The 12300-nt window shown below is 40.5% G+C and overlaps 1 protein-coding gene across 1 annotated transcript in view; it reads right to left on the reverse strand.

The window, feature by feature from the left end:
* Positions 1-12300, reverse strand: part of MCM6 (minichromosome maintenance complex component 6) — a 42500-nt gene that overhangs the window by 6500 nt on the left and 23700 nt on the right. Inside the window, exons 12-15 of the mRNA XM_006169727.2 lie at positions 8622-8777; positions 5579-5707; positions 4161-4322; positions 1586-1721 (exon numbers count right to left, since the gene is read on the reverse strand). Coding sequence (XP_006169789.1) covers positions 1586-1721; positions 4161-4322; positions 5579-5707; positions 8622-8777 — 583 coding nt within the window. The remainder of the gene's footprint in view (positions 1-1585; positions 1722-4160; positions 4323-5578; positions 5708-8621; positions 8778-12300) is intronic.

A 12300-nucleotide genomic window follows, 5' to 3' on the forward strand; every position in this document is an offset into this window, starting at 1 on the left:
CTGCTGTTTCCTGGTATCTATTCTTTTAAGAGTTAAAAAATATATATATATATTTTTTAGAGGGCACATGTCTTTGTCTCATCCCAAAGAGACAAAGACAGACAGAGGGAAAGTGAGAAATCACCTCCTGCAGGGATGGCCACACTGCAATTCCTTCTCCATTCTCCTCTTAGGATTTTGGGCACACAAATACACACGCACCCAGTATGTCCTTGAAGCCACCTAGTCCAGGACTCAACCACACAGCTGGCCATGTGGGATCTTAACGACCTTAAGGACCATACCAGGGGCTGGCCTGGAATTTGTCTATTCTAATGTGGCTGAAGAAATTTTTTAAAAAAAGAATGATTTATTTAATTTTATTTATTCATTTATTTACTTTAAATATATGACCAGAGAGAAAGGAAACCACCAGGTCCGGGACTCGAACTGTGGTCGACAATGTGGGAGTGTCCAGCACCTTATCCACCATGCCACCTTCTGGTTCTGAAGAAATGTTTTTAATTCGGGAACCAGCAGTTAGTGTAATGGCTATGTCGCTGGACTCCCACATAGTTGACCGCGGTTCACGTCCTGGACCAAGTGGCTTAGAATTCACGCCGGGCGCATGTGCGTGCATGCCCAAGATCCTGAGAGAATGGAGGAGAAGGGATTGCAGTGTGACCATCCCCCCTGGGGGGTGATTTCTCACTTTCTGTCTCTATGTCTCTGTCTGTCTGTCTGGTGAGCGCACGCGCCCTATAGTGGAAATCTCTCAAAAAAAGAGAAATGTTTTTAATTCAAAAGCTGAATAATGGGATCAGTGGATGGCATAATGGTTACATCACTGGACTCCCACATAGTCGACTATGGTTAGAGTCCTGGACCTGATGGCTTAAAACTCATGCTGGGTGCATGTGCATGCATTTTTTTTTTTTATAGAGATTTTCGCTATAGGGCGTGTGCACTTGCCAGACAGACAGAGAGAGACATAGAGACAGAAAGTGAGAAATCACCCCCCAGGGGGGATGGTCACGCTGTAATCCCTTCTCCTCTATTCTCCTCTTGGGATCTTGGGCACGCACACACACACACGTGCCTGGCCTGAGTTTTAAGCCACTGGGTCTGGGACACGAACTGCGGTCGACCATGTGGGAGGCCAGCGAAGTGGCTTAAACTCATGCCAGACGCATGTGCGTGCCTTTGAAAATCCTGAAAGGTGACTGGAGGAGAAGGAACTGCAGTGTGGCCACCCCCCCCCCCCAGGGAGGTGATTTCTTGCTTTGTCTCTGGTGAGCACACATGCCCTACAGCAAAAATTTCTCAACTAAAAGCTGAATAACAATATAAACAAATGTGGAGGAGAGGGTATTTACAGTCTACTGTCACCATTTTGGTGCATTTTCTTTGAGTTTTTAAAGTGTATCTTATTTATGCCAACTCTTCCATTGTAATTTAACATTTAACTAGTTAATATAATTCAATGTCCATTTTCCCTCTTTGCTACAAAATTCATAAGCATCAACAAATATACTTTTACCATATGCTATCTCACAGAAATTTTTGGTCCCTAACTCAAGAACAGGTATATGAACGAACACCTCACCATTGATGCCACCTGGACCCTCATCTACATCCATCTGGTTCTCTTCTTCTTGGTCTAGATTGACATCAGGTGTTTCCACACGGATGATGGATTTATTGAGCAATCGGAAGGCTTCCTTCACATGTTTAGGTTGAACCTGGATTAATAAATGAGGTAGTTCAGTTAGTTTTGAAGTTTCTGCTATAGGGTGTCTACGATTATTGGAGAGAGAAAAAGAGAAAGCAAGAAAAGACCCCTCAGGGGAGATGTCCACATTGCAATCCTTCCTCCTCCATTCTCCTGTCAGGATTTTCGGCACACGTGATTCTCAAGCCACTGCATCTAGGACTTGAACCATGTTGTTGGCTATGTGGCATCAAGCCGCCTTAATCTCCGCACCACCTGCTGGCCCTATTTTTTGGTATATTAAATAGCTTTTCTCCAAAGTCAGTGGTAATTTGGTTTTCTCCCATACATACATACAATATGAGACAGAACTATAAATTCAGTTAGAATGGCTATCAATAAAATCACTGCCAATATCAAGCGCTGGCAAGGAGGCAGAACTCATTCTCATTCACTGAAGGAAGAAAGATACCATATGACCAACTGCATAGTTTGAATCCTGAACCAGGGGGCTTGAGAAACTCTCCAGGTTTATGTGTGTGCATGCTCAAAATCCCAAAAGGAGAAAGAGATGGAAGAGAAGAGATTGTAGCATGACCTCTCCCCATGGAGGGTACCTTCTTCCACTTTCTCTTTGTCTCTGTCTCTGACAAATTAAAAAACATATATAAATGAAGTAACTGGCAGTTTTACTAAACACACATATAACCTATGATCCAAGATGTCCACTCCTAGGCATACACTCACTTAAGTGTACACATATACACATCCAAAAGTCATGTACTTCCCTTAAGAACCCCAAATGGAAACTATTCAACTGTTCATTAACAGAATGGGTGAACAAATATGTTTATGAACAGACTTACACAACAATGGAAAGAACCATTTAGATAATGAAGGAGAAAAAAAGATTTGGGACCAGCAGATGATGTAATGGTTACGTTGCTGGACTCCCAAGTAGTTGACTTTAGTTAGAGTTCCAGACCTGGTGGCTTAAAACTCATGCTGGGCACATGTGTTTGCATGCCCAAGACCCTGAGAGGAGAATGGAGTAGGGATTGCGGCGTGGCCACCCACTACGGAGGGGGTAATATCTCACTTTCTGTCTGCCTATGTCTCTCTGTTGAGTGCACATGTCCTATAGCAAAAATTTCTGTCTAGAAAAGAGAAAAAAAGATTCTACCTTTAGTATCAAGAAAAATGTCAAAATATTAATAAATGCAAGTTATATGAAAAAAAGTTTAAACACTACTGAGTGAAACAAAAACCATAAGTTGAAAGATAAGGACATTTGTGGTGGTCATTAGAACTGTTCACAAATGTTTGCATCTCTCACTTGGGGCACAACTAGTAGAAAGCACTTCCCCACCTACTTGAACTTAAGTATGGCCACATTAATTTTTCTGGTCAGTGAAATGTGAGCACTAGGGTCATTTCTGGACTGAAGGTGAGCAGAGAGCACATGGCTCACCATCTTTTCTCTTCCTTACCTCTGTCATGGAGGAAGCACATGTTAAGACTGAGCCTTTTGGCTGAATCTGAATGATAACAAGAGAAGAGCCCCCTGTTGACCTACCAGATGAATAGCCTCAGCAAAACAATGTTTCTGATTTATGTGACCGCGATTTTTATCGTAGTACAATATAGTCAACCCTGTTATTTTTTAATTGCTGGAAAGAATCCCCAGAGAGAGAAAGCACCCCCAAATGGGTCACGGGCACACTGCAAGCCCCCTTCCATTTTTCCGTCCTGTAAAGATTCTGGGCACACACGTACATGCATCTGGTGTGTTTCTGAAGCTGCTGGGGCTGGGATCCGAATTGCAATCAGCCACACGGGACCCAGCTGCCTTAATACCTAGGCCACAGGGTTGGCCCCCTATAATGTTCTTGAATAGGAAAAGTCATTGTAAAAATGCAAAATGGGCCAGCTGATGGCATGAAGTTAGAACAGAACTGTGGTTCCCGGGAAGAGGGTCAACACTTAAAAAAAGGCACAAGGGACCCTTCTGAGATGATAGAAATATTTTGTATCTTGAGCTGAGTCATCACAGAACGGTTTTAAAATGGTACATTATACAAACCTAAGGAGGAAAGCTCCCTTTGAGGCTGGAAGCTATATTATATATGCACTCCCAGCCCAGAGGTCAAGCACCAGAGGTCAAGCACAATATAGGGGCTAAATACATTTTTCCTGAGTGAACAATATTAATGGTAACTCACCTTCATGTGCACTGTATGACATAATTATCTCATTACTAGTAGTCTAATTACTCTACTTGATAAGTATTTGACAGTAACCTTAAAGGGAGAAACCCCAGGGTCAGTATCCTATGAACACTCGACAGTTATATAAAAATAAATCTGCAGTGAATTCTGGTATGTCTCGTTCTAAAGATAAAAACATGTCTACAGAGAAATGAACAAATCAATTTCTCTTTGCTCTCATCGTGTCAAAGTGATGCTGATACCTCATCACAGCAGTGCATCCGTGCCATTGCTTCCGAGAGACGGATCATGCTTTCGAGCTGCCGCACCGTAATCCTCCATGAAGACTTGGTTACTCCAGAACCATCTCGCTGGCGCAGACGTTTGTACTGCTCCACAATGAAATCCTCTGACTCTTTAGAAATCTGTTTTGGAGTATCACTGAAGTTAGAGGACTATTTCTACTCGAGGATTGTGCTATACATTACGTTTAAGAGCCTTCCAGATGAAGACATTCTGGGGAAACTGAAGGGTTGAAACTTTGAAGTCAGTGACAATAAATTACTACTGAAATGCCTTAAAAAAATCTATTAAGGAGACCCATGAATTCCACATACTAATTTTATGAACATGAAGATAACAGGTTTAATATTTAAGCAAATGACCATTTCTAAAAGCATATTTAATAAGCTGAAGGAATGAAGTAAGATGTAATGCCTTTTACACCTCAGGATGTCAAAGCTCATTAAACAAATCAATGCTCAGGCTATTCTTGAGGCTCAGTTAATTAACTCGTGCTGTCTTCAATGAAAAGAAAGATGTCTATATGTAAAATGGCTGCTTGACTAAATCTTGTATCTAAGAATCCTCAGGTTTTCAGAGCAAGGAACTCCAACACATTCATTAAGGAAGCATGCCAAAGCCATAGAGGGACCCGTGTGCAGTGACGGGGAACAGATGCCTTTTCACACGCAAGTCACTCCTAATTTTTATGTTTAAATGATTAGGCTTAGGGACAATGAGAGCCAACCCCAATGTTGCAGAAAACAAAGAGATGATGAATAATGAACAGCCAAGGAAACTCTCGAACATCAAGTTAGACAATGGTATAAAAAATTCAACCACAGTGAAATGAATTTTTTTCATATAATAATTTAGGAAAATGCCAAACAACAAAACACATGCACCTTATGAAGGCTTATTTTAAAAAATAAATGTCCAAGTGAGTATCCTGGGTTTGGTATAGAGTCAGTCCAATGAAATACATCAACTACTATTATATAAAGTGGTTGCAGCTCATATACCGCACAATGACCTAGAAGCAATTAAATGTTTTCTTCAGAGAAAGATTCAAGAACTTTCAGAGCACTATTGATTTAGGCACATAAACAATTTTAAGATTCTCAGGAATAATGGTTAAAAAAATATTTTTATTAGCATCTAACAAAATAAATGGAATTGTTAACAATTTTTTAAAAATTCCTTTCCCTTTACTCAACCGTCTCTAAAGAAACAAACTGTTCAAAAACAAAAGTACTCAATCTTAGGTAGACTCACAAAACAAGTACAGGTTCAGTTAATTCCATATAATACATTTGTTTGAATCTCACTTAAATATACATACCCAACTATGTCTTATTCTATTAAAAAAACAAAAGCAAAAACACAAAAGACAGGTTACCTTGGGTTTAAACTGTCTTGCAAAGAGAAGATACCTCCTGATATCATCAAGGGAATAGACACGATCAATTGACTCTTCAATTCTCGAATGCAAATCTACTATACGCCTGGCAATAGCATAGTCTGTAACCTAATGCAAAATACGAAGATCGCTGATCAGTCACAGCAATATTTACTTCAGATTCTCAGGTAACAGGAAATTACTTGTATCTAAAAATAAGTTCTCCTATGCCGCTGACAGAAGTCTTAACAGACACCACGTTTCTGAGGACAGTTTGGTAACAGCTTGATTAAAAGTCAAAAATTTAAATGAATACCTTTGCCCCACTCTAACATACCTGAAGGAAATGAACTGACTAACAACAGGAGAACTGACATTTACAAAACTCAGTACTTACTGCCTTAAGCATGCCTAGAACTCATGCAATAACACAAAAATATTTCTAAGTGGTAGATATTATCCTGATTTTATAGATGAGCAAATTGACATCCAAAGAGCTTAAGAAACTTATTCAATGGGCTAGTAGGTGGTAAAGTGGTTAAGGTGCTGGATTCCCACATGGCTGACAGTGGTTCTAGTCCTAGACCTGGAGGCTTGCTTTCTCATTTTCTCTCTCTGGTGAGCATACACGCCCTATAGCAAATTAAAATAAATAAATAAAGTCAGCACCAGGTCCGGGACTTGAACCATAGCTGGCCATGTTGGAGTCTAGCACCTTTACCACCAAGCCACTTGCTAGTCCAATAAATATTTCCTAAAAAAAATAAAAAAATAAAAAAAATAAAAAAGAAACTTGTTCAAGGTCACAGTTATTAAGAGTGGAACAAGGATTTCAATGGTTAGGTTCAGAGTCTGTGCTTTTAGCAACTGCATTATGAAGATAATCACAGAATTATTATTAACATAGAAGAAAACATGATGAAAAACTATGCAACCTACTTTCAAATGGTTCAGGAAAAAAAATGTTTAGGCACATAGAGATAGCAAAAGATAAAACAAGTGGGGCAAGGCAGGTTAAGACTACAATGGGTATTTAATATACTAGACTATTGTTTGTTTCTTTTGTTACAAGTTATATGCACTTGCCAGGGAGAGACAGAGAGAGAGAGGGAAAGTGAGAAATCATGCACGGGGGAGATGGGATTTTGGGTATGAATGAACACATACCCAGTGTGATTTTCAAGCCACAGTCTGGTACTCAAACTACACAGTTGGGTTTTTAAAAGCCACAGTCTGGTTCAAACTACACAGTTGGCCTTGTGGGATCCAACAGCCTTAACCTCTACACCACCTGTTGGCCCCAACTAGTCTATTTTTAGCAGCTTTTCTCTAAGACTGAAATGATTTCCAGCTAAAAAGTTTCTGAAAAGGGGCCAGCAGGTGCATGGTGGTTAAGGTACTGGACTTCCATATAATTGACTAGTGGTTCGAGTCTTGGACCTGGTGGCCTGAAACTCACGCTGGGCATGTATCTGTGCCCAGAAACCTGAGAGAAGAGTGAAGGAGACTGCAGCATGCCACACACCTGGTGTGAGTTTCACTCCCCCTGGGATTGATTTACTACTCTCTCTCTGCCTCTGATAAGCACATGCACCCTATAGCAAAAATCTCTTAAAAAAAAATAAAGATTTTGAAAAAGTATCCCCTTAAATACTTTAAAGGTTCATAACTGGATCTCCTTTGCTCTCAACATAAATTTAATGACAGATCAATAGAAAAAATATGAAAGTGAGAAAACTCCCAATTGTGGGACCAGCAGGTAGTATGGTAGTTAAGGTGCTGGACACTCCCACATGGCCAACCATGGTTCAAGTCTCAGACCTGGCGGCTTGCTTTCTCACTTTCCCTCCTTCTCTCTCTGTCTCTCTGGTCAAATTAAAAATAAATGAATGAATAAATAAAATTAAATATATAATTAAAAAAAACCTCTCTCAATTGTCTGCAGATTAAATGCCTGCATGCATCTATAAAGGAAAACAAACAAAACCCAAAAATCCAAGCCCTCCAACAGTCACGAATGGAAGGCAGCTTTCATTTAGACAACATCTGAAGTTCACTGTAAGCGCGAGGCATGCACTGTGTAGCCTACATGCTCAGCAGTACAGCTCACAATGTTAGCCTCCACACACGGTCATTTCTGTATGTTACAATCTAAGCATATTTATAATTTTTCACTCCATCTTAAGAATGTCACATAATCAGAAAAAAATGCAATATACATTCGACAACTTTACAATGAGAGAAGAAAAAAATGACTTAAGATTCAGAAAAAATTTTCCTTGACATCCCAGTTTTGTTTCTAGGAGACTGAAAAACCAACAAACAAAACAAAACAATATTTTATAAGGTTTTTGCCACAGGGTGTGTGCATTTCCTAGAGAGACAGTGAGAGGGAAAGTGAGAAAATGATCCCCTAGGGGGTGTAGCCATGCTGCAGTCCCTTCTCCTCCATTCTCCTCTTGGGATTCTGGGTATGCATGCACATGTGCCTAATGTAATTTTCAAGCTGCCAGGTTAGAAACTGGAACTGTGGTCCGGCATGTGTGAGTCCAGGGCCTTAACTACTATGCCCCCTATTGGCCCTGGTAATTTTGTTAAAAATACATTTTTATAGAAATTATGTGCTGGTGTTTAAGCTGTTGGGGCCACGATTCACACCGTAATTGGCTATATGGAATCCAATTCCCTACATACAGGGCTTAACTGTTGTACTATGTGGCCAGCCCTTTTATGAAATTGTTATAGAATATGTTTGGGAGCTGACTTTAACGCATTTCCCTCTTTTTTTCTTTTGAGAATTAAAAAATGGTAACAAAAATAAAAGCCTTCATACTCAATGACAGTGGAATCAGGAATTCCAATGACTTCATTCTGAATAACTTACTATACTTTTGGCCCAATCCTGTGCCACTGAAGGAAATGAAAGGTCAACGAAAGTCAATGCACACACACCGCCAGCTGCTGAAGTGCACCTCTAGCCTCTTCTCAGCTACTCAAAATGCAAATGAAAAAGGAAGTTAAGAGTGACAGCTCACGAGGTTACCTCATTACATTCATCCACAAGGATAAAGAAGAGATCAAATCGGGACATGATGGGAGCTGACAAATTTATGTTCTGTTTCAGTGATTTTGATCTGTCATAGTGTCCACTGATTGGATTTGCTGCTGCCAAAATGGACGTCCTGGCATTCAGGGTAGCCTGAGCACGGAAGAAAAAATTGTGACAAGTTTAAAAATACACATATGACAAAGTATTTAATCTAATTCATAATTAATTAAATGCAAACTGAAATAAGGAGATAATATTTTTCACCTACTGGATCACAACACTTGAAAGAAGATAATACACAGTACAGTTCGGAGGCACTCCTATACAACGTTGGTTGTACGACGCATACACCTTTATTTTTAAGAGAGATTTTAGCTATAGGGTGTGTGCACTCACCAAAGAGACAGAGACAGAGAGACAGAAAGCAAGAAATCATCCCTTGGGGGGATGGCCATGCTGCAATCCATTCTCCTCTAGTCTCCTCTTGGGATTTTGGGCACACATGCACAAGCACCCAGCTGTGAGCTCAGGCCGCCGGGTCCAGGACTCAAACAACAGTCAACTACATGGGAGTCCAGTGATGTAACCATTATGCCATCTGCTGGTCCCTATGATATACACATTTTTATTTTTTGGAGAGGTTTTTTGCTATAGGGCGTGTGTACTCACCAGAGAGAGACAGAGACAGAAAGCGAGAAATCACCCCCCAGGGGGGATGGCCACGTCACAATCCCTTCTCCTCCATTCTCCTCTCGGGATATCTTGGGCACACACGCACACGCGCCCGGCGTGAGTTTAAGCCACCGGGCCCAGGACTTGAACCGTGGTCAACTACATGGGAGTTCAGCAACATAGCCATTACGCTAACTGCTGGTCCCGATGTACACATTTTAAACCAATTAATTCACTAGGAATCTATCTGACAGTTAGGTACCAGGTATGTGTGTTCAAGAATGTTTGCTACAATACTGTTTGTAATGAAAAAGACTAAAAATGACCCAAATGTCACTCTACAGGACACTAAAAAACCAAACTGTGGCATATACAACTGAATACCACAGAGTAATTAAAAACCACAGTTAATGCTTATTTATGAAAGCGGCACATACTCAATAGATACCTCTGAATATCTACTGGTGTGAGGAATTGTGGGGAAAGATTTCTCATTTAATGTATACTTTGGTGTACTGTTAACATTTTTAACTCCTAGAATCTATTGCTTTTATTGAGAAAAAGTTTACATTTGGGACCAGCAGTTAGTGTAATGGCTATGTCGCTGGATTCCCACGTAGTTGACCGTGGTTCGCGTCCTGGACCCGGGGGCTTTGAACTCACGCCGGGCGCGTGTGTGTACGTGCCCAAGATCCCGAGAGGAGAATGGAGGAGAAGGGATTGCGGCGTGACCATCCCCCCTGGGGAGTGATTTCTCACTTTCTGTCTCGATGTCTCTCTCTGTCTGTCTGGCGAGCGCACGCGCCCTATAGCAAAAACCTCTCCAAAAAAAAAAATAAATAAAAAAAAAAGGAAAAAGTTTACATTCTAATGTTGGTTTCCACATTTACTTTAATTTAAATAATATGTTCACTTTTGGTTATTTTAATTTACAAGAATTCTTTTATCAAATAATACTGAAAACTTGTTAATGATAATTTGAGAAAAGAAATACTAAAAATTTACCAGTAGTGCCTCTAATTTCTGTCACAGGAACAGATATATATGTATATAAAACACACACTACCCAAAACAATACCTACCATTTGGAAAAAATACTTCTCAGAGGTTGTATTTTTATTAAACAGCATTACTTGCTGAAGTAATGAGAATTTGATCAAGGTGAAATTCTCTGTGTTACACTGATCAGAAGGCCTGATGCAGTGGTCAGCCGTGGACACACATACCTTCACTCCTGCTTTAGTGATGGATATGGTCTGCTGTTCCATAGCTTCATGAATGGCAACCTGATCCCGCACGTCCATCTTATCAAATTCATCAATACAACACACACCCTGTAACCAAACAAATCTAGCCTAAGAAGCTGCCTCTGAGATATAAAAGGACAAGTCAACTGACAAAGTTCGCCATCACAGAGACTTTCCCATTCTCTAAACAAGTGGAAGCTGGATAAGTAAGAATTCCCAATTTCCTCTATTAGACAATACAGTTCAATAGATTGCAGAGCTAGAAAGAAATACACACTCGACTCACTCAGGACTAAGAGCAAAACTTAAAATAAACATTTACTATAAAGAATGTGGGAACATGGTGCAATCTTCAAGGTCAAGCCATTCTGGGTCACTACAGGAGACGGTAGGGTGATGACGGACCATCATGAATATAAACAGGTAAACCTGCGACTTATATGCATTCACGGATGGAAGTGGTTAACATAAAGTTCACCATGTAACTTATGACTAGGCCTGTTCATGATGCTGTCATGGTCTGAAAAGGAAACAAAATGCTAGCAAGTACTTATCACAGCAACCACACATGCACAGGCCAGGTAACACATTCTAGAAAAGCTCAGAAAATGCTGATTGATGATGATGATCCCAATTACATCCTAGGTTAATAAAACTAGAAATTATTTACTGCTTTAGAAGAACATCTTTCTGATACAAACTTGCTTCTACTGATAGTGTAAGGGTATTCTGATTTCTTTACATCCCGAAGTGTAAAATGTCCTTACGTTATCAGCCAACATCAGAGCTCCAGCCTCAATGACAAACTCATGAGATTCTTCATCTCTCACAACAGCTGCTGTTAGGCCAGCAGCACTGGATGCTTTGCCACTGGTGTAGACAGCTCTGGGGCTGAACTCCTCCACATGCCTGTTAAATGATCAGATAAAGACTCGTTAATACACGACTATAAGCATCCTTTGCAGGAATATCAGCTGTCTGGGGCTATGTCAATGAAGTTTAAATTTAAATTTTTCTTAAAAAAAAAACAAAAAAACCAAAAAAAACAAATGCTATTGGGCACATGTGTTTGCTGAGGAGAGTGACAGCCAGAGAAAGTGAGAAAGCATCCCTGCGAAGAGGAATGGGAATTGGGGGAGTTAACTGTACCACAATCCTTTCTCTTCCACATCTTCTCGGAATTTTGGGCATGTGCGCATAGCTGTCTGGCATGTTTTTCAAGCTGTCATGTCTAGGATTCAAACCACACAGTTGGCTATGTGGAATCCAGCTGCCTTATCCACCATGCCACCTGCTGGCCTTACGGTTTTTAAATGGATCTAAATCCATTCCTGTCAAATGGAAGATGATCTTTTTTTTTTTTAGAGAGATTTTTGCTATAGGGTACATTAGTGCTTGCCAAAGAGACATAGACAGAAAGCGAATAATCACCCCTCGGGGGGATGGCCACACTGCAATTCCTTCTCCTCCATTGTCCTCTCAGGATTTTGGACATTAGGACCAACAGTTGGCGTAATGGCTATGTTGCTGGACTCCCACATAGTCAACTGTGGTTCAAGTCCCAGACCCGGTGGCTTAAACTGATGCTGAGTGCATGTGCGTGCGTGCCCAAGATCCCAAGAGGAGAATGGAGGAGAAGGGATTGGGATGTGGCCATTCCCCCGGAGGGTGACTTCTTGCTTTCTGTCTCTCTGGAGACTGCACATGCCCTATAGCAAAAACTTTTCAAAAAAAAAAAAAAGGATTTTGGCAAT

Source organism: Tupaia chinensis, unplaced genomic scaffold (genome assembly GCF_000334495.1).
Source record: "Tupaia chinensis unplaced genomic scaffold, TupChi_1.0 Scaffold147433_1, whole genome shotgun sequence".
NCBI classification, from domain to species: Eukaryota; Metazoa; Chordata; class Mammalia; order Scandentia; family Tupaiidae; genus Tupaia; species Tupaia belangeri.